This window comes from Mustelus asterias, chromosome 24 (assembly GCF_964213995.1).
Source record: "Mustelus asterias chromosome 24, sMusAst1.hap1.1, whole genome shotgun sequence".
NCBI classification, from domain to species: domain Eukaryota; kingdom Metazoa; phylum Chordata; class Chondrichthyes; order Carcharhiniformes; family Triakidae; genus Mustelus; species Mustelus asterias.
The window spans coordinates 12,623,195-12,646,111 of NC_135824.1; the positions used below are offsets into that span (position 1 = coordinate 12,623,195).

The 22,917-nt window shown below is 48.1% G+C and overlaps 1 protein-coding gene and 1 non-coding gene across 2 annotated transcripts in view; both read left to right on the top strand.

Annotated features, from left to right (window-relative positions):
• rhcgb (Rh family, C glycoprotein b) overlaps positions 1 to 21,529 on the top strand; it is a 35,102-nt gene extending 13,573 nt beyond the window's left edge. The window contains exons 5-11 of the mRNA XM_078241013.1: positions 2,333 to 2,499; positions 3,419 to 3,556; positions 5,883 to 6,019; positions 7,334 to 7,458; positions 14,055 to 14,128; positions 16,319 to 16,412; positions 21,313 to 21,529. Coding sequence (XP_078097139.1) covers positions 2,333 to 2,499; positions 3,419 to 3,556; positions 5,883 to 6,019; positions 7,334 to 7,458; positions 14,055 to 14,128; positions 16,319 to 16,411 — 734 coding nt within the window. The 3' untranslated portion in view covers position 16,412; positions 21,313 to 21,529. The remainder of the gene's footprint in view (positions 1 to 2,332; positions 2,500 to 3,418; positions 3,557 to 5,882; positions 6,020 to 7,333; positions 7,459 to 14,054; positions 14,129 to 16,318; positions 16,413 to 21,312) is intronic.
• trnac-gca (transfer RNA cysteine (anticodon GCA)) lies at positions 16,929 to 17,004 on the top strand. Its single transcript has one exon. It is a non-coding gene; the product is annotated as a tRNA-Cys (tRNA).
• Positions 21,530 to 22,917: the final 1,388 nt, after the last annotated feature.

Sequence of the window (22,917 nt, forward strand, 5' to 3'; positions counted from 1 at the left end):
CAGGGGCTGGATAGGGTAGAGGTGGAGAGATTCTTTCCACTTAGAAAGGAAACTAGAACTAGAGGGCACAGCCTCAAAATAAAGGGGGGTCAGTTTAGGACAGAGTTGAGGAGGAACTTCTTCTCTCAGAGGGTGGTGAATCTCTGGAATTCTCTGCCCACTGAAGTGGTGGAGGCTACCTCGTTGAATATATTTAAATCACGGATAGATGGATTCCTGATCGGTAAGGGAATTATAGGGATCAGGCGGGTAAGTAGAACTGATCCACTTCAGATCAGCCATGATCTTATTGAATGGCGGGACAGGCTCGAGGGGCTAGATGGCCTACTCCTGCTCCTATTTCTTATGTTCTTATGTTCTCTATATCCAAAACCAAAAATGATCACTACACGCCAAGTGTGGCCTTGCCAATGTTCTATAAAGTTGAACATAGGTTGGCACGGTGGCACAGTTGATTGGCCATGCTAAATTGACCCGAATCTCAGGGCGATTAGCAAGGTAAATGAGGCTTATTGGATTGGGGCCTGGGTGGGATTGTGGTTGATACAGACTCAATGGGCCAAATGGCCTCCTTCTGTACTGTAGGGATTCTACGAGTTGTTAGCACTGCTGCCTCACAGCGCCAGGGACCCAGATTCGATTCTTGGCTTGGGTCACTGCCTGTGTGGAGTCTGCACGTTCTCTCTGCATCTGCATGGGTTTCCTCCGGGTGCTCCAGTTTCCTCCCACAATCCAGAAGATGTGCTGCTTAGGTGCATTGGCCATGCTAAATTCTCCCTCAGTGTACCCGAACAGGTGTCGGAGTGCGGCAACTAGGGGATTTTCACAGTAACTTCATTGCAGTGTTAATATAAGCCTACTTGTGACACTAATAAATAAAAATAATAACCATAATAATAACCTCTCTATTTCTTAGTTTCATCCATTTGAAAAATGAACATCCAGTACTTTGTTGGCTTTTTATGGTCTTATTAAACTGTGTTGCTACTTTGAGTGAATTGTAGCTTAAGGTCTGTTTCTGGACCCCCTCGTCATCTCCCTTGCACCCACACTGGAAGCCATGTAATCTTTATTGGTGCAAGGTGGTTCTGAAATCATACCTACACTAAATTTGCACAGTTCAAATCTGGGTGTTATGGCCTGAATTCACAGTGAAGCAAAACCTTGTGTCCTCCAGGGATTCTCAAATCACTTCTGTAGGTCAGGCCTAACTCTGAGAAGGGCCTGTGCAATGTCAAACAGTTTGACACCACCACCAATGCACTGTGAATAGAATCATAGAATCCCAACAGTGCAGAAGAAGGCCATTCGGCCCATCGGTTCTGCACCGACAACAATCCCATTTAGGCCCTATCCCCATAACCCCACAAATTTACCCCGCAAATCCTTCTAACCTACACATCCTGGGACACTAAGGGGCAATTTAGCACAGCCAATGCACCTAACCCGCACATCTTTGTACTGTGGGAGGAAACCGGAGCACCCGGAGGAAACGCACACAGACACAGGGAGAATGTGCAAACTCCACACAGACAGTGACCCAAGCTGGGAATCAAACCCAGGTCCTTGGCGCTGCGAGGCAGCAGTGCTAACCACTGTGCCATCGTGCCGCCCCTGCAACTTTAACCTTCGTCCCCCTCATCAAAGTCATTAATATAAATTGTAAGAAGTTCAGGCCCCAGCATAGGTGGATGGATTTAGAATACAAATTGACTATGATCTGTCTCACTGAATTGGTGGGACAAGCTTGAAGGGCTGCATCTAGCGGTTGTGAAAGGCAGTATATAAATGCAAATCTTTCTTTCACAGAATTGCAGAATCTTTACGGCACAAGAGGCCATTCGGTCCATTGTTTCAGCAATGTCCCATTCTCCTGCCTTTTCCCCATACCCCTACACATTGTGTCTATTTGAATAACCATCTAATTTCCTCTTGAATGCCTCGATTGAATCTACTTCCACCATACTTCCAGCCAGTGAATTCCAGACATGAACCACATGCTGCATGTAGCTGTGGTGCAGCAGTGCTAACCACTGTGCCACCGTGCCTAATACAGCTTAAGATCAGCCCATAGGTGGAGAGATAAAGAGGATGGAATGGAGCAAATAGGAGAATAATTGTGGGAAGGTCAAAAACACAGTGGAAGTGTTGGGTATTTTGAGGTCTTTGTGGGTAGTGAGGGTGGTATCAAATTGAGGTGGCTTTGAGTTCCAAAGAGTGGAGCATTGTGGCTGAGTGGGAAGAAGGGAGTTGCTCACATTGCTTGTTGGGTATCCGGTGTTAAGGGTTGATGAGGGGTTATTTACCATAAAGATTCGACTCTCTTCCTCAGGCACCCTCTACCTCTGGATGTTCTGGCCCAGCTTCAACTCAGCGATTTCAAACCATGGGGATGCCCAACACCGTGGCGCCATCAACACCTACTGCTCACTGGCAGCCAGTGTCCTCACCACCATTGCTATTTCCAGTGTCTTTGAGAAGAAGGGAAAGATCAACATGGTAAGAAACCATCTCATTGGCCAGGATAGGCACATCATGGAGTTTAACACAGCACCTAATCTTACAGGCCAAGACTAGACTTCAAATTCAACACCATGTCACTTCACTGAGGGTTGTAGTTTGACCTTGACACCTGCCACCTCTGGGAGTTGGGCTCATTTCTGGCTCAGATTGATGGAATGACTATCTCGTCTCCCCGACAACTTTGGGATTCCAACGTGGAATGAGTCTCAACTCCACCCATAGGAAGACTGAGTTAGAGCACATCATTGAGCCAAGTCACTGGTGTCTAGTGTAGGAAGAGGGAGCCAAGGTACAGATCAGCCAAGATCTAGTTCAATGGCGGAAGAGACTGCATGACCATTTCTGGTTCCAGTGGGTTGAGATTGTCTTGATACTGGAACAGGAGTAGAAAAGAGGGAGCTGGATGGCTTTTTTAAACTTTTTTGTTGGGTAAGTGGGCAGGGAGATGGGAGAGGAGATTCAACTAGTTTTCTTGCTCCTGATATTATCCCAGACCATACTCAAAAGTAAGAGTGTGTATCTGTGCGTGCTACAAATGTATGTGTATGTATAGAAGGGTGTGTGTGCGTGCACGCATGTGCAAGTGTGTATATGTGTGTATGCTTGTGCACATCTGTATGTGCATGCATTGCATTGGTGTGTGTTCATGTATGTGCTTGCATGTGTTTTAAGTTTTAAAGTTTATTAGTGTCACAAGTAGGCTTACATTAACAGTGCAATTAAGATACTGTGAGTATCCCCTAGCATGTGAATTGTGAAAGTGTGCATGCATTGGTCGCAGGTAGGGACAGGACCATGCTTGGCTGTGATGCCTCAGTGACTGAATAGCCAGGCAACGCTGGCCATCTGGACTGACCCATGAAGAGTGGCTAATTGTGTGTTGTTCTCTTGCCAGGTTCATGTGCAGAATGCGACGCTGGCTGGCGGGGTGGCCCTAGGAACAGCTGCCGAAATGATGCTCACTCCCTACGGATCGCTGATTGTTGGAACTATCTCAGGAACTGTGTCGACGTTAGGCTTCATCTTCCTGTCGGTGAGTCTCGATATCTCAGCTTCAGAAGCAGAGCTTCAGGAGCGATAGCAACGACGTTAGAAACAAAGGGGGGAGTTTTTCTGTCCTGCCTGCCACGGGAATCGTAGCGGGCGAGGTTTCCAGTCCTGCCTGCCACGGGAATCGTAGCGGGCGAGGTGGGGGGGGAGTTTTCCAGTCCTGCCTGCCACGGGAATCGTAGCGGGTGAGGTGGGGGGGAGGTTTCCAGTCCTGCCTGCCACGCAAATCGTAGTGGGCGAGGTGGGGGGGGTGGGGGGTACCATGCAAAGGGCCATTGACCTCGGGCAGGATTTTTTGGTTTTGGGGTGAGCACGGCCGGAAAATCTCACCCAAAGAATTTGAATACAACCCCTTCCCATGCATGGACTACACACTGAGTCACACAATCAGTTTAAACCCTCCTGGTTAGAGAGGGGAAATTGAATCGGAGGTTCAGGCTCCTGAACACCATCCAGGAACCCATGTTGGGAAGTGCACATTTCAAAAGGAAATTGCATATGAACACGGGAGTTGGGACGTCTTGTTGAAGTTGTACAAGACATTGGTAAGGACACACTTGGGATACTGTGTGCAATTCTGGTCACCCTATTATAGAAAGGATATTATTAAACTAGAAAGAGTACAGAAAAGATTTACTGGGATGCTACCGGGACTTGTTGGATTGAGTTATAAGGAGAGGCTGGATAGACTAGGCCTTCTTTCTCTGGAGCGTAGGAGGCTGAGGGGTGACCTTATAGAGGTCTATAAAATAATGAGGGGCACAGACAAGGTAGATAGTCAATATCTTTTCCCAAAGGTAGGGGAGTCTAAAACTAGAGGGCATAGGTTTAAGGTGAGAGGGGAGAGATACAAAAGTGTCCAGAGGGGCAATTTTTTCACACAGAGGGTGGTGAGTGTCTGGAACAAGCTGCCAGAAGTAGTAGTAGAGGCGGGTACAATTTTATCTTTTAAAAAGCATTTAGATAGTTACATGGGTACGATGGGTATCGAAGGATATGGGCCAAATGCGGGCAATTGGGATTAGCTTAGGGGTTTTAAAAAAAATAAGGGTGGCATGGACAAGTTGGGCCGAAGGGCCTGTTTCCATGCTGTAAACCTCTATGACTCTATAAGCTGAAAGGGTAAAACTTGCAAGGTTTCGGGGAAAGAGTGGTGCAGTGTGACTAATTTATAGCTCCTACAATGAGCCAGTACAGGCTCAAAGGGCCGAATATCCTCCTGCTGCAGTGTAGATATTCTCTCCTCCACCTTCTTCTATCAGGAAAAAGATACGAAAGTCTGAGAACATGCACCAACAGACTCAAGAACAGCTTATTACCTGCTGCCATCAGACTTTTGAGTGGACCTACCTCATATTAAGTTGATCTTTCTCTACACCCTCGCTATAACTGTAACACTACATTCTGCACTCTCTCCTTTCCTTCTCCCCTGTTTATTCTATGAATGGTATGCTTTGTATAGCGCACAAAAAACAATACTTTTCACTTTTTATCCCAATACATGTGGCAAAAATAAATCAAATCAAATCAAAGATTAGGCTGCACTACCCTTCCCTCAACCTGAACCAAGTGGGTTGCTGACAGCTGGGTGCTTAATGTTGGCAGAGTGGGTCAGAGTAAGTCCCTCTGAACAAACTGACCCAAACCCCCTGACCCTGTGCACACTGGATCAGAGGTCCAGTGTACACTTAAGCTCAACAGGGCAGCACGGTGGCACAGTGGTTAGCACTGCTGCCTCACAACGCCAGGGACCTGGGTTCGATTCCCAGCTTGGGCCACTGCCTGTGCGTAGTCTGCACGTTCTCCCCGTGTTTGCGTGGGATTCCTCCGGGTGCTCTGGTTTCCTCCTACAAGTCCAAGAGACGTGCTGGTTAGGTGGATTGGCTGTGCTAAATTGCCCCTTAGTATCAGGCGGAATAGCGAGGGTAAATGCATGGGGATTGGGACTGGATGGGATTGTGGTCGGTGCAGACTCAATGGCCCCCTTCTGCACTGCAGGATTCTATGTGCTGGTTGGGTGCATTGGCCGTGCTAAATTCTCCCTCAGTGTACCTGAACAGGTGCCGGAGTGTGGCAACTAGGGGATTTTCACAGTAACTTCATTGTGGATTTAATGTAAGCCTTCTTATGACACCAATAAATAAACTTAAAACTGGAACTACAAAAAAGCAATGGATGGGGTAACACCTGTGTCTGATTGAACTCTGGCCCGCGCTGGCCTGAGCTGAATTGTGACTGACTGGGGTGAATTGCTGACTGTACAAAGAAACTTCAGGCCAGATCTCATGGTGCAATTTGTCTGTTTTAAGCCATTCCTGGAAAAGTATCTTAAGATACAGGACACCTGCGGCATCCACAACCTCCATGCTCTTCCGGGTGTGATTGGAGCTATCGTGGGAGCTGTGACTGCTGCTGCTGCGACTGAGGGAGTGTACAGCAAAGAGGGGTAAGTTGGAGCAGGCGGCACTGTAGGAAATTGGGCACATTGTGAATAAGGGTAAGCTGGTCAGCACTGTAAGTGAGAGGACTCACTGAGGTCCAACCTGTACTGTGCCTGAAGATATGACAGTATCACTGGAGGGACATTCGCATTAAGCAATAACTTTAATATAGGCACTGCATTCTGTGAGACCCTTGTATTTCACAGTGGGTCGATGTACATCTACGTGTGGTAGAGTACCATGTAACCACCTGAACGTTCCCGTCCAAGTCACTCACCATCCCAATTGGGCAAATATATCACCATTCCTCCACTGTCGCTGGGTCAAAATCCTGAAGCCCCCTCCCTAACAGCACTGTGGGCGCACGTACACCACAAGGTCTGTGGCGGTTCAGGAAGACGGCTCACCATCACCTTCTCAAGGGCAATAAATGCTGGCCAGCCAGCGATGGCCACATCCTTTATTATGTATAAAAAAAACAGAAAGATCCTGTGACGGCACAGTGGTTGACACTGCTGCCTCACAGCATCAGGGACCCGGGTTTGATTCCCGGTTTGGATTACTGTCTGTGCGGAGTCTGCACGTTCTCCCCGTGTCTGCGTGGGTTTCCTCCGAGTGCTCTGGTTTCCTCCTACAGTCCAAAAGTCGTGCTGGTTAGGTGCATTGGCTATGCTAAATTTTCCCTCAGTGTACCCGAACAGGCGCCAGAGTGTGGCAACTAGGGGATTTTTATAGTAACTTCATTGCAATGTTAATGTAAGCTTACTTGTAACACTAATATTAACTTTTTAAGTTCTCCCTCCATTCCCACTGAATCAGCTAATCCCAGCTGAAGGACTGTTAAGGGAGCCTGTGTGTTCATAGAATCATCAAAGAATCCCTACAGTGCAGAAGGAGGCCATTCGGCCCACCAAGTCTGTACCGACCACAATCCCACCCAGGCCCTAACCTCGTAATCCCACATATTTGTCCTGCCAATACCCCTGACATTAGGGTCAATTTAGCACGGCCAATCAACTTAACCTAGGCATCTTTGGAGTGTGGGAGGAAACCCACACAGACATGGGGAAAAGGTGCAGACTCCGCACAGATAGTGACCTGAAGCTGGAATTGAACCTGGGACCCTGGTGCTGTGAGGCAGCAGTGCTAACCACTGTGCCACCGTGCCGTGTTGGCTGGGAGCTGTTTGTGTTGAGCCTTTGGCTGAGTGCTGACACTCCAGTCCCTACAGCAATGGCTGCCATTGCCGGGCCCAATGAGTGGAGGTGCAAGGCTCCATTTTGTATAATTCTGTGACCCATTTGTTTCACTTCCTTCAGGTTAGTTGTTGCTTTCGGTTTCAAGGACGGGTTTGCGGATCGGACGCCCAGTGTCCAGGGTGGATATCAGGCTGCAGCTCTCTGCGTTACTCTCCTCCTGAGTGTGGGGGGAGGAACGATTGTAGGTGAGTGGACCAGACTGATGTTCAGCGACCGAGAAGGGCACAATGTAAAGGCCAGTTAACACTGTTAATTGGAGGCATCAGAGGCAGGTAATTCTGATTGAGACGGGAACGCCAGCATGAAGCCAAAGCCTCAATCCCACAAGCATGAAGCTGATTCACAGGGAAAGCAAATGCTACACATGGTCAACTAGCTTGAGGACGCTGACAGTCGAGGGCTTATAGGAATAGAATCATAGATTAGAATCATAGAATCCCTACAGTGCAGAAGGAGGCCATTCGGCCCATCGTGTCTACACCAACAACAATCCCACCCAGGCCCTATCCATGTAACCCCACTAATCCCTCTAATGTATGCATCCCGGGACACTAAAGGGCAATTTAGCATAGCCAATCCACCTAATCCATCTTTGGAGTGTGGGAGGAAACCGGAGCCCCCGGAGGAAACCCACGCAGACACAAAGAACAAAGAACAATACAGCACAGGAACAGGCCCTTCGGCCCTCCAAGCCCGCGCCGCTCCCTGGTCCAAACTAGACCATTCTTTTGTATCCCTCCATTCCCACTCCGTTCATGTGGCTATCTAGATAAGTCTTAAACGTTCCCAGTGTGTCCGCCTCCACCACCTTGCCCAACAGCACATTCCAGGCCCCCACCACCCTCTGTGTAAAATACGTCCTTCTGATATCCGTGTTAAACCTCCCCACCCTCACCTTGAACCTATGACCCCTCGTGAACGTCACCACCGATCTGGGAAAGAGCTTCACACCGTTCACCCTATCTATGCCTTTCATAATTTTATACACCTCTATTAGGTCACCCCTCATCCTCCATCTTTCCAGTGAGAACAACCCCAGTTTACCCAATCTCTCCTCATAACAAAGCCTTTACATACCAGGCAACATCCTGGTAAATCTCCTCTGCACTCTCTCTAAAGCCTCCACGTCCTTCTGGTAGTGTGGCGACCAGAACTGGGTGCAGTATTCCAAATGCAGCTGAACCAACGTTCTATACAACTGCAACATCAGACCCCAACTTTTATACTCTATGCCCCGTCCTATAAAGGCAAGCATGCCATATGCCTTATTCACTACCTCCTCCACCTGTGACGTCACCTTCAAGGATCTGTGGACTTGCACACCCAGGTCCCTCTGCGTATCTACACCCTTTATGGTTCTGCCATTTATCGTATACGGGGAGAACGTGTATAAACTCCACACAGAGAGTGACCCAAGCCGGAAATCGAACCAGGTCCCTGGAGTTGTGAGGCAGCAATGCTAACCACTGTGCCGCCCCAAGGAGTGGAGCAAAGGCACCTGGAATAAAAGGGAGAGTCGCAACATGGACACAAAATTGGTTGAGTGTTAGGAAACAACGAGTAATGGTCAATGGATATTTCTTGGGCTAGAGGAAGGTTTGTAGTGGAGTTCTCCAGGGGTCGGAATTGTGACCTTTGCTTTTCCTGGTGCATATTAAAGATCTAGATCTTGGTGTGCAGGGGACAAATCCAAATTTTGTGGTTGACACAAAACTCGGAAGCATTGTAAACTGTGAGGAGGACAATATGGAACTTCAAAAAGATGTAGGCAAGTTGGTGGAGTGGGCAGGTAGGGGGCAGATGAAGTTCAATGTGGAGAAGGGTGAAGTGATGCATCTTGGGAGGACGAACATGGACAATGTGAAAAAAGGTGTAAAATTATGAAGTGGCATGCAGGAGCAGAGGGACCTGGGTGTATGAATATACACAGATCACGGGTGGCATGGTGGCACAATGGTTAGCACCGCTGCCTCACAGCGCCAGGGACCTGGGTTCGATTCCCTGCTTGGGTCACTGTCTGTGCGGAGTTTGCACATTCTCCCCGTGTCTGCATGGGTTTCCTCTGGGTGCTCCTCCCACAGTCCAAAGATTTGCAGGTTAGGTGGATTGGCCGTGCTAAATTGCCCCCTTCGTGTCAGGGGGACTGGCTGGGGTGGATGCTTGGGGTTGTGGATGTGGGGCCTGGGTGGGATTGTGGTCGGTGCAGACTCAATGGACCAAATGGCCTCCTTCTGCACTGTAGGGATTCTATGATTCATGATCATTGAATGGAGCAGGACAGGTGGAGAATGCTGTTAAAAAAGTATGCAGCATTCTGGACTTTATAGATGGGGCATAGAGTACAAGAACAAGGAGGCTATGCTGAACTTATTCAAGACACAAGTTAGACCTCAGCTGGAATATTGTGTACAATTCGGGGGAACACACTGCAGGAAGGATGTGAACGCACTGGAGACAGTGCAGAAGAGGTTTACAAGAATGGTTCCAGGGATGAGAAACTTTAATTACGAGGGTAGATTGGAGAGATTGGGACTGTTCTCCTTGGAGAAAAGGCAGTTAAAGAGGAGATTTGGTAGAGATGTTCAAAATCATGAGGGGGTTGGACAGAGTAGATAGGGAGAAACTATTCCCGTTGGTAAAAGGATCAAGAATGAGAGGGGCACCAATTCAAAGTGGTTTGCAAAAGAAACAAACCTGATGTGAGAAAAAGCTTTTTCATATGGCGAGTGGTGGGGGTCTGGAATGCACAGCCTGGAAGTGTGGTGGAGGTAGATCAAATAGAGGCCTTCAAGGGGAAATTAGATGATTATTCAAATAGGCACAATGTGCAGGGGTATGGGGGAAGGCAGGAGAATGGGACATTAAAGAAACAATGGACTGAATGGCCTCCTGTGCCGTAAAAGTTCTGCAATTCTGTGAAAGAAAGATCTGCATTTATATACCGCCTTTCACAGCCACCAGATGCATCCCTTCAATGAGACAGATCATAGTCAATTTGTATTCAAATTCATTCACCTGTGCTGGGGCCTGAACTTCTGACAATTTATATCAATGACTTTGTGTCCATGTTCCTATTCTCCCTTTTATTCCAGGAGCCTTTGCTCCACTCCTTGGGGCGGCACAGTGGTTAGCATTGCTGCCTCACAACTCCAGGGACCTGGTTCGATTCCCGGCTTGGGTCACTCTGTGTGGAGTTTATACACGTTGATGAGGGGGACGAAGGTTAAAGTTGCAGGGGTGGCTCGGTGGCACAGTGGTTAGCACTGCTGTCTCTCAGCGCCAGGGACCCGGGTTCAATTCCTGGCTTGGGTCATTGTGGAGTCTGCATATTGTCCCCGTGTCTGCGAGGATTTCCTTCGGTTTCCTCCCACACTCCAAGGATGTGCGGGTTAGGTTGAGCATGTCTTTTGGACTGTGGGAGGAAATCGGAGCACCCGGAGGAAACCCACGCAGACACGGGGAGAACATGCAGACTCCCCACAGACAGTGAATTGAACCTGGGTCCCTGGCGCTGAGAGGCAGCAGTGCTAACCACTGTGCCACTATTCTGCCCAATTGTGCAATTGCACACTAGCAAAGGGCCAATTTCTCCTGGGAGAGGAAGCATACATCTGATTAAATGATCTTACGGAGACGGTGGGCCTGATTTTACCATTTTGATTCTAAGTGCCGAATCTGGGCGTAGTACAGATCCGACCTCGAAATCCACTTTCCAGCGCGCCCATACGCATTCAGCCGGCTCCAGTCCGATCCGCGCTGTGGGCGGGGCTTAGCGCCGCCGGAACGATCGGAGCTCTGAACTGCGCATGCGCAGTTCGAAAAAAATTTGATGAAGCCCGCCCGGGCGCTGGGCTGGAGCGCGCGGCTGTGGCGGTTTGTGCCGTCTTAACAGCTAAATGTTTCTGAAAGATTTGCTTCCTGCTGTGTATCCTGTGTCCAGCGTACCCAGGCGGAACAATTCAAATAGAACATCAGTAGTTCGCTTTGGAAGGCAGGTCTGTGCCAGGCTGTATCCTGTTTTGCTGGTTCGACCTGATGGGTCCACTATCAATATCCGATACAAGGAGCCTAAAAATATTATTATGATGCCAGTCGATGCTTCCCTTCTGCCAGAAGCTGAAAGGAAAGCAAGAATGCGCAAACGTGTTCCCAAAAGAGCTGGAATGAAAGAGGAGCAATTTGAAGATGAATTTAAAATTGACAATTATAGCAAATTCTGGAAGAAAAAGTAGTCTTCAAAATTTTGGATTTTAGAAACAACCATCACTGGACTGGTGTTGACATCAGTGGAACTTTGACAAATGCACATATTATTGTGATGTCATTAATAAGTTGTGTTTGTTATTTATGATCTAATCCATTTATTTTAGTAAAATGTGTTTCTACAGGAAGGATACAGGGAATGAAAAAACAGATTCCTGTTTTTATTTCTACTATTACATGGCTTAAATGCAAGGAGAAAATGCTTTGAATGTTAATTAGACAATACCCATTCACATTAATTCTGTGCCTCCTGTTCCTGACTACATTTGTGTGGATTTGACTTGCATATATTTAGTTGTTTGTGTGATGTATCATTAAAACCAGTTGCAGGAAAAAAAAAGCAGAAAGCGGAGAGAGCGGCTCTCTGACACAGATCATCCTCGGGGGGGGGGGGGGGGGGGCGGGGGAGGAGGAGAGCAGCTCAGATGTATCTCTGGTGGCGGGGGGGGAGGAGGAGGGGGCGGCTCAGTCGTATCTCTGGTTGGGAGGGGAAAGAGGAGGGGGCAGGTCGGATCATCCTCTGGGGGGGGGGAGGAGGGAGGCAGGTCGGATGGATCTCTGGGGGGGAGACAGGGGGGGTCTGCTGCCACTCTGCGGGTGATCGGTGGGGAGGGAGGGGGGCAGGGGTGTCCGCTGCCACTCTGTGGGCGATCCCTCCTCCCCACCAGAGGAACGAATCCCCACTCCGGGAGGAGGGATTCGTTCCTCCGGTGGGGAGGAGGGATCGCCCGCAGAGTGGCAGCGGACACCCCTGCCCCCCTCCCTCCCCACCGATCGCCCACAGAGTGGCAGCGGACCTCCCCGCCCCCCCCCCCCCAGAGATCCATTCAACCCACCTCCCTCCCCCCTTCCCCAGAGGATGATCTGAGCTGCCCCCCTCCTCCTCCACCAGCCCCCCCCACCCCCCGAGGATGATCTGACCCACCCCCCCCCCGCCTCCCAGAGGATGATCTGGGTCAGAGAGCCGTTGCAGGCTCTGAACCCGCTTCGGAGGTTCCCCTGCAAAATAAAAGTTGGCTTCGGATTTTTATTTTGCAGGTCTCTAAAAGCGCGGATCCAGAACGGGAAGGTAAAATGGGATTTGATGGTAGAGTTGGGCGGGCAGTTCATTAAATCAATTTAAATGCATGCTAATGCATTTAAATCGTCGGACCGCCCGATTCGGGCGCGGAACAGATCCGCGCCCGAATCAGGTGTCGGTAAAGTCACGATTTGCTCGGACGTGGGTGCAGATCGTGATAAAGGCCTCACGCCCGATTTTACCGCGATTTCGCGCCCGAAAACGGGCACAAATTGTTGGTAAAATCAGGCCCGGTGAGACATTGTGGAACAGCTACTCCGAATATAACGTTCGCAAAACTAAAAAGGAACATATTCCAGCCTCTTGTTCAGCAGACATTTGAATCGCAAAAATTGCAAAAGCACTGGGTGTGGATGGCAACATGTTTACGACATGGCTTTGTGTGTTTGTTAGCAATACTGGGTAAAACATTCGCCTGAATCTATTTTCATTAAGGACATGCACCTTTCGAAAACCACAACTGAGTTCCTGCAGAAACAATCAGATCAAAAAGGCTGGACTTTGGCTGCCACCCTGTGGTGTTGTTGTGCCATTACACAATAGTGTAATTATGAAAACCCAGAAGGAATTTTTTTACTGAAGTACATCACATTGAAAGAATGAGTAAAAACTGTTATTTAATGTATTCTCTGCCTGAGATAAATATTCCAATCAGTAGAATAACAGCCTATAATAACAATGCTAACATATCACAATCTTTGACAAGATTGCATTTAGATATAAAATTCCATCTGATCCCATTCTTCCTGATACCAATCTTGTCGCCTTTCCGTTACTGCTTACAGCTGTACTTAGACTCATCCACCCTTCCTGTTAACCAGTTACAGTTGCTGTTTATTCCTCTCTATAAAGAAATTCCTCCTGGCTTCAGATCCTAAACCTGCCATTCACTTAAGCTTGTGTCTCCTTGTGTGATGCTATGGTGAGGCTATTGCAGGGTTGGCAATCTGGAAAGATAGGCCCAAATGTTCCAAAAGAAGCTAATGCCCCTTTGTTTCATCTTATCCTTTAGTCCATTACTTTACTGTCACATAAATAGTTTGTGGCACAGTGGGTTAGCACTGCTACCTCACAGCGGCAGGGAGCCGGGTTCAATTCCGGCCTCGGGTCACTGTCTGTGTGGAGTCTGCACATTCTCCCTGTGTCTGCGTGGGTTTCCTCCGGGTGCTCTGGTTTCCACCCACAGTCCAAAAGACGTGCTGGCTAGGTACATTGGCCATGCTAAATTCTCCCTCAGCGCATCCGAACAGACGCTGGAGTGTGGCAACTGGGGAATTCTCACAGTAACTTCATTGCACTGTTAATGTAAGCTAATCTTGTGACACTAATAAATAAACTTAAAACTTTACAGTCCTGTTATCCCAGAAAGTTATTTAACAGTTCAAAATTTGATTGGAAGTCACTGATCGCTGATGATGGTTTATTTCTCCCCCAAAGGTTTTATTCTGAAGTTGCCATTCTGGGGCGATCCATCGGATGAAAACTGCTTTGAAGACGAGGTGTACTGGGAGGTAAGTTCCTACATAATGGCAAAACTGGAGATATGATTCCTCATCACCGACACTGGGAGCTGTAACTCCTCTTGCTTTCAGTGGGTTATCGAACAATTATGACACAGAAGGAGACCATTCGGCCCATTGATTCTATATTGGCTCTCTAAAGACCAATCCAGTCAGCCCCATCCCCCCCTCCCGCTCCATCACTATAGCCCCTTTTTTTTGTAACTCGACACATTTTAAACTCAAATTTAAAGTTTTTTTCTGTCATCTCTGCACTTCTCAGAGTTAACCAGTGGGTCTATTAACGCCTTAACTGGAAAATGTTTTTTTTTGTGTGATTTTGATAACTAGGTTATTTATTTATAATTATTAGTCACAAGTAGGCTGACATTAACAATGCAATGAAGTTACTGCGAAATTTCCCTCGTTGCCACACTCCAGCGCCTGTTTGGGTCAATGCTCCTAACCTGCACGTCTTTCAGACTGTGGGAGGAAAATGGAGCACCCGGAGGAAACCCACACAGACACGGGGAGAATGTGCAAACTCCACACAGACAGTGACCCAAGCCAGGAATCGAACCCGGGTCCTTGGCGCTGTGAGGCAGCAGTGCTAACCACTGTACTGCTGTCCATTGGTCTAGTTAATCCACTGCCTCAGTTAAATGACTGCTTCAATAACATTGAATTTCAGGTTTGTATTCCTGATCTTTCAATGACAGTCACATATTAAGTAACTAGCAGATGGCACAGCGGAGAGCACTGCTGCCTCACTGTGCCAAGGACCCAGGTTCAATTCCCGGCTGGGGTCACTGTCTGTGCGGAGTCAGCACATTCTCTCCGTGTCTGCATGGGTTTACTCCGGATGCTCTGGTTTCCTCCCACATTCAGAAAGATGTGCTGGTCAGGTGCATTGGCCATGCTAAATTCGCCCTCAGTGTGCCCAAACAAGTGCCGGATTGTGGTGACTAGGGGATTTTCACAGTAACTTCATTACAGTGTCAATGTTAGCCTACTTGTGACTAATAAATAAACTTTACTTTACTTTACTTTATCCCGCAACCCCGTGTATTTAGCATGGCTAATCCACCTAACCTGCACATCTTTGGACTGTGGGAGGAAACTGGAGCACCCGGAAGAAACCCACGCAGACACGGGGAGAAGCTGCAGACTCCACACAGACAGTGACCCAAGGCCGGAATTGAGCCCGGGTCCCTGGCGTTGTGGGGCAGCAGTGTTAACCACTGTGCCTCCAGAATCGTCTCCTTCCCTTCTGTATCACCCTATGATGAAGCCCATTTAGCACCCTGGGGTAAAATAATCCAACCAAGCCTGGCACCTAAACTGAATTTAATTCTTAAGCCCCATACGCCACCCACATCTTAACCTGATTGAATACAGCAGCAGGGGCAGCCTTGAGCTCCCCAGTGTGTTAGCCCCAATTTACATGGTAAATGCATCTAAATGTTTGTTGATAACTGAAGCTGTTTGTTATCTTCAGGACACTTACTGCTGCAGGATTTTGTAGAAAAACTCTAAATTCCACTGATTCCCTCCCAAAAATGTTGGCAAACCAGGAACATGGGACGTAGTGGTAAAAATCAGCCGGTCTGGCAGCATTTACAGGGAGTGTAACAGTGGCTGGGATCTTCCGGTCCTCCCAATGGGCACCATTGTGGGTAGGAGAGGAAAATCTGAAGAGTGACCAAGGCCCCTCTCCAGATTTTCCTGTCCCGTCTGCCCACGATGATGCCCCACCCCCCACTGCCAGGACCAGAAAATCCCACCCAGAGTTCTGTAGAGGCGCCATCTTGGACTCAAAACGTTAACTCTGTTCCTCTCTCCTCAGATGCTGTCAGACCTGCTGAGCTTTTCCAGCATTTTCTGATTTTATCTCCCATCTCCAGCATCCGTGGAATTTTGTTTTTATTTTACTGGAATAAAGGAAGATCGTTCTGCCCATTGAGCCCATTCTGTGTTGTGTCCATGCACGCCCTACCCCGACCGTGAACTTTACTCCAGATACCGAACTTCCTTCCACAGGCCCATGATATCTAAAAAGGACCCCAGCTGGCGGCCTGTGTAAAAGCCTGAAAGTTGCTGAAGAAAATGATGTTTTGTCAATCAAATCTCTGCAACAAAGGTTGTTTGAGAGAGAATGGTTTCCGATCCATTTAACTCTTGGCAACATCTTTGAATCTGTAGGTACCAGGGGAGGAAGAAGCTGCGTTGTACAGTATCCATTCTGTCAACAACCCATCCACAAAATCTGCCACAAATGGAGAGGTACAGCCATAAGGTGAGCATGTGTCACTTTCCACCAGAGACAGTTGATGCAGGATAGATCTGGAGCCAATCTTTAGGCTTAGGTTTATTAACAAAGTTTTGTTTTGATATTTATTCTTTCATGGGATGTGGGCATCATTGGCAAGCATTTGTTTTTTATTCCCCCAAAAATATACTTTATTCATAAGATATCTACAAGAACCTTACAAACATTCCAAAATGGCCATCACCCATAAAACAACAATATTCAGACTCTTTCCATATACCAACTAACACTCTGAGATACTTCAATACAGTCAAGGAAATCATAGAATCCCATAGAATCCCTACAGTGCAGAAGGAGACCATTTGGTCCATGGAGCCTGCACTGACCACAATCCCACCCAGGCCTTATTCCTGTAACCCCACATATTTACCCTGCTAATCCCGACACTAGGGTCAATTTAGCATGGCCAATCCACCTAACCTGCACATCTTTGGACTGTTCAAGGAAACTGGAGTACCCGGAGGAAACCCACGTCAGCAATTAGGGGGTGTAGCTCAGTGGTAGAGCATTTGATTGCAGATCAAGAGGTCCATGGTTCAAGTCCATGTGCCCCGTGTCATGTGCTTCACTTTGGGAGTTATCCATCAAAGGACGCTTCTATTGTGGGTGGCACAGTGGTTAGCACTGCTGCCTCACAGCGTCAGAGACCCGGATTCGATTCCTAGCTTGGTTCACTGTCTGTGTGGAGTTTGCACGTTCTCCCCATGTCTGCGTGGGTTTCCTCCGGGTGCTCTGGTTTCCTTTCACAGTCCAAAGATGTGGGGGTTAGGTGGATTGGCCATGGTAAATTGCCCCTTAGTGTCGGGGGAATAGCTAGGGTAAATATGTGGGGTTACAGGGATAGGGCCTTGGTGGGATTGTGGTCAGTGCAGACTTGATGGGCAGAATGGCCTCCTTCTGCACTGTATGGTTCTATAATTCTGTGATTCTATGACATGGGGAGAATGTGCAAACTCCACACAGACAGTGACCTGAGACCGGAATCGAACCCGGGTCTCTGGCGCTGAAAGGCAGAAGTGCTAACCACTGTGCCACCATGCCGTGTTTCAGACATTTTACAATGGTCCTTATAAATGTTGCAAAGTTATTTTAAAGATTGTCTACAGAGAACAAGTTGCACTCAGCTGTGTCAGTACAACTGAGGTACATAGAATATTCACTGCCAGTATTCAGCAAGTCATTCAGTCCGAGGAGGTTCTGCTCCCCTCGGTTCACTGTGATTGAAAGGTCTTAGGCAGCGACCTTCCCCATTGCGCCTCTGCGGCAGCTGCCCCGAGCTTTAGTGCGCCCCTCAGCATGTAGACCTAGCCGTTGGAATGTGCCAGTCTGCAACACTCGATTGGGGACAACTCCTTGAACCGGAAGATCAACAGGTTTTGGGCAGACCAAACAGCGTCTTTCACCGAGTTGATGATCCTCCAGCAACAGCTGATACTTGTCTCCCATCCCCAATCCCTCTTGAACTGCCATTTCAGAGGGCAGTTAAGAGTTACCCACATTGCTATGGATGGGTGGCATGGTGGCACAATGGTTAGCACTGCTGCATCACAGCGCCAAGGACCTGAGTTCAATTCCGGCCTTGGGTGACTGTGTGGAGTTTGCACGTTCTCCTTGTGTCTGCGTGGGTTTCCTCCGGGTGCTCCGGTTTCCTCCCACACTCCAAAGATGTGCAGGTTAGGAGGATTGGCTGTGCCAAATTGCCCCTTAGTGTCAGGGGGACTAACTAGGGTAAATGCGTGGGGTTACAGGGATAGGGCCTCAGTGAGATTGTTGGCAGTGCAGGCTCGATGGGCCGAATGGCCTCCTTCTGCACTGTCGGGACTCTTAAGATCTGAAGTCACATGTAGGTCAGACCAGATAGATTTCCTTTATTATTCATTAGTGGTTCATTATCCAGATGGTTTTTTGTAAACAACAATTCACAATAGTTTCATGGTCACCAATACTAAGACTAGCTTTCAATTCCAGATCTGTTTTAATTTGAATTCCTCCAGCAGCTATGGGAGGATTTGAACTCTTTGTCCCCAGAACATTAGCCAGGGTCTCTTGATTACTAGTGCAATGGCATTACCAGTAGGCCAAGCACACCGCACTGCTACACACATACTGTAAGCATGGATCTTTCAACACAACATCACTGATTCAATCTGTGTCTATTTAAAAGGATCTGAGTGAATCGCCAGTTAATGCTGACCACCTGTATACAATTAAATAAAATTAATATACAATTAACACTACGTTAATGCTCATGAAGTATGAATGGACCTCTTCTGAGCACAGACATAATGCTGATACAGCATTGAAGTATTCAGGTGGTTACCTTACTGGAGTAACCATCGGAAAGCCTGCCGTTATCATGCAGGGAGCAGAAGTTCAAATCTCATCACAGTAGCTTGGAAATTTGTAACAAAAACCTGTAAAAGGAGGAGAGAGTGACTAAAAGCCGTCAAATTGTCATTTAAAACCCATCTGGTTTACCAAATGTCCCAAGGAAATCTGCTGTCCTTACCTGGTCTGACCCACTTGTTACTCCAGACCAACAGCAATGTGGTTGTTTCGTAGCTCAGAGAATCCCTACAATAATCCCATCCAGGCCCTATCACCGTAACCCCATGTATTTACCCTGCTAATCCCTCTGACACTAAGGGGCAATTTAGCACGGCCAATCAACCTAACCTGCACATCTTTGTTCTGTGGGAGGAAACCGGAGCACCCGGAGGAAACCCAGGCAGACACGGGGAGAATGTGCAAACTCCACACAGACAGTGACCCAAGCCGGATCTCTAGCGCTGTGATGCAGCAGTGCTAAGCACCGTGCCACTGCGCTCCCCTTCTCTCATGATATCGAGGAATGGGTAATAAATGTTGACTGTGCCAGAGCCACCCACATCCTGAGAATGACCTTTTATAAGACAGAAATATGATCCCGGTGTAACTTCCTCTTTGCTGCAGTTTTCTGCAGACGGACAAAAGAACAACAATTTATATTTATAAAGCCCTTTAACATAATGAAACAAGGGCATGATAAGACGCCACTCGTTCCCATAAGGAAATGTTATGGGTGGGATTTTCCGGCCTCGCTGACCCTGAAACCGGAAAATCCCACCCGAGGTTAACGGACCTTTCCATAGTCCGCCCCCCGCCCGCTCCGATTGCCGTGGCAGGTGGGACGGTAAAATTCCGGCCTATAGGTCAGATGACCAAAGGTTTGGTCAATGGGGTAGATTTTAAGGGCTGGAGTTTTCCAGCCATTCTCGCTGGTGGGATCTTCCAGTCGCACCCATAGAGAACCCCCTGCGCGGGGAGCGGGGGTGGCGGGCATAGAACCCATTGACGTTGGTTCAATTCCAGCCTCGGGTCACTGTCTGCGTGGAGTTTGCACGCTCTCCCCATGTCTACATGGGTTTCCTCCAGGTGCTCCGGTTTCACCCCACAGTCCAAAGATGTGCAGGTTAGGTGGATTGGCCATGGTAAACTGACCCTTAATGTCAGGGGGATTAGTAGGGGATATATGGGGTTGTGGGGATAGGACCTGGGTGGGATTGTGGTCAGTGTACACTTGATGGGCCAAATGGCCTCCTTCTGCACTGTCGGGATTCTATGATTCCATGATCCCACCACCATCCAACGGAGGGATACCCTCTGCCATCATGAAACACTCCGGGGTGGCATGGCACGGGTTGAAGGCATGGAAAACCCCACCCAAGGAGTTTCTTAATGGAGGAAGGGGAGGTAGAGAGGCGAAGATGTGGAGGGAGGAGTGGCAGGAGTGCGGGGTCTGGGCAACTGAAGCACGGACACCAATGGTGGAGCTATTATAATTGAGAATGCACTAGAGGCCAGAATTAGAGACGGGGGCAGAGTGGGACTGGAGGAGATCACAGGAGGAGCAAGGAATTTGAAAACAAGGATGAGAATTTTCGAATCCAGATACTGCCTAACTTGGAGCTAATGTAGGTCATTGAGAGTGACTTCCTGCGAGTTAGGATACAGGTGACAGAGGATATGTCCTCAAGGTCAAAGAGGGTAGAATGTGAAAGATGATCCAGGAATCGAGTCGGGAGATAATGAAAGCATGAATGGGGGTGGGCAGAAAAGCAACAAATTCCTTTGGAAAGTGACTCTGAAACATTACTGATCGCAGGAAAAAGAGGAAGTTACACCTCCTCAGAATCCTGTTTTATAAAGCTTCATTCTGTATCACCGCTATCACTGATTTCTTCTAAGTGATAAGGAACTGTGCTGGGGTAAAGAGATTTGAATGTCCACATCATGGTCAGCACTGCTGCCTCACAGCGCCATGGACCTGGGTTCGATTCCTGGCTTGGGTGACTGTCTGTGTGGAGTCTGCACATTCCCCCCGTGTCTGCGTGGGTTTCCTCCGGGTGCTCCGGTTTCCTCCCACAGTCCGAAAGACATGCTGGTTAGAGTGCTTTGGCCATGTTAAATTCTCCCTCAGTGTACCCGAATAGGCACCGGAGTGTGGCAACTAGGGGATTTTCACAGTAACTTCAATGCAGTGTTAATGTAAGCCTACTTGTGACCCTAATAAAATAAACTTTAGACTTAAGCTGGTTGCGGGCATCACTGGCAGGGTCAACATTTAATAAATAATACAGCTGCAGCTTCACTGGCTCACCACAAGGGAGTGTAGTTCAGTTCTGAATGGCTTAGAGAAAGGACTAGGGGAGGAAAGACACTGGGTGGAGGATTCGGAAAAATAATCTATAATCTGAAGGGAGATCGAAGGAAATGCCCAAATTTGTATTAAGAAGGATTAGAGATGGGATGAAATTATGTGTTCAGCCTATTGAAGATGGTTCTGTTTATATAATGATTATTTTTTTCTTTTTTTAACCTCTTTTAGATCGCACGTCCCATTTAATTTTGTGAAACATTTTTACAGCTAGAAAACATAAGAAGAGCTTCTGTCAGATCCCACTGTAAGTACTGAACAATTCAAACCAGCACCTTCGCTGTGCCCAGCCTGGAACTGTGCAATACCATCTTCCCTCGCCGTGCCATGCAAGTGGGTGATGGAATTCTTTGGGACCCTCCCGGAATGTTGTGGCAGGGACCAGGAGAACCACCTTCAGCAAACACCCACCAGGAACGTTTGTTCTCAGGACTGCTCAGTTTTCCTGCAGCCTTTCAAGGGCGGATATATTCGGACACAGGGCTGCGACTGTCACCAGCACCAACTCTCTTGATCTCTTTTGTTGTTGTTTTGTAAAGCCCCCTCTGGATCTTCCTCCATTGAAGGTGCCGACTCTTGCCGGGGCACAGGGGGCAGCCTCTGACCTGACGTTCACAGATGGGAGATTGCACAGTGAATGTCGGAAATTTATATAGCGCCTTTCACCACCTAAAGCACCTCATGGTTACTGAAGTTGGCTAAGAGTTTCTAAAAGGTGTTGTAATGACAACCAGCCTTCTTGACGCCAAAAATGAGCTCAGTTTGTTCTCACTTAAATTCCACACACTTATTCAGGCAGGGAGGGCAAGTGTCAAATTTTATCATAGAGCAATAAACAGGTGACAGGAAACCAGCATCCTAACTTGCGCCACTGCAGAATCCCTTGTCCCTTCTGTTTGAAGTATGTTATTACACCTTTTCCATTGGGTATCAATGGAGAATGATCAGGGGAAGGAACCTTGGCGTGTTGCAGTTAGACTCATAGAATCCCTACAGTGCAGAAGGGGGCCATTCAGCCCATTGGGTCTGCACCAATTCTCTGTCAGAGCATCCCACCCAGGCCTATTCCCATAACCCCCTATTTACCCCCTAAAGTACACATTTTGGGGCAATTTAGCATGGCCAATCTACCTAACCTGCACATCTTTGGATTGTGGGAGGAAACCGGAGCACCTGGAGGAAACCCACGCATACACGGGGAGAGTGTGCAAACTCCACACAGTCAGTCACCCAAGGCTGGAATAGAACCTGGGTCCCTGGTGCTGTGAGGCAGCAGTGCTAACCACTGTGCCACAATGCTTGTTCCCCGGTTCAGACCAGGTTCAGATTGCAGCATAAGTCATCTGAATGGAAGTCAATTGACTCATGGCCAAGCAGGTCTCTGACCACAACACTTTCCCAGCTGGTTTTGCAACAGATGTCTACTCCAATCGGTGTCTGATCATTCTGTTCCTCAGTCCTGTGCCCTGGAAAACCCGGAACTTCTTGGATAACACGTGTAAATTACACCGAAATTCACATCAGTCACTGTGCCAATCTTGCCAATGGGTGATTGTGTGCCAAATTTTCCACTGAGCCCGTTCACCTGATTGTTACAACGGAAACGCAAACTTAAATTCAAAATATATTCAAAATGGCTGGACAGAGAGTGGTCAATTTTTAACCTCAAAGCAGGTGTTTCACTGGGCCAGGAAGAGGATGCAGAGTGCTTGCTCACAGCTGAGGGCTGGGAGGACATTGTGCGAAGCTCTTGTGTTGGGGAGAATGCCTGATCCT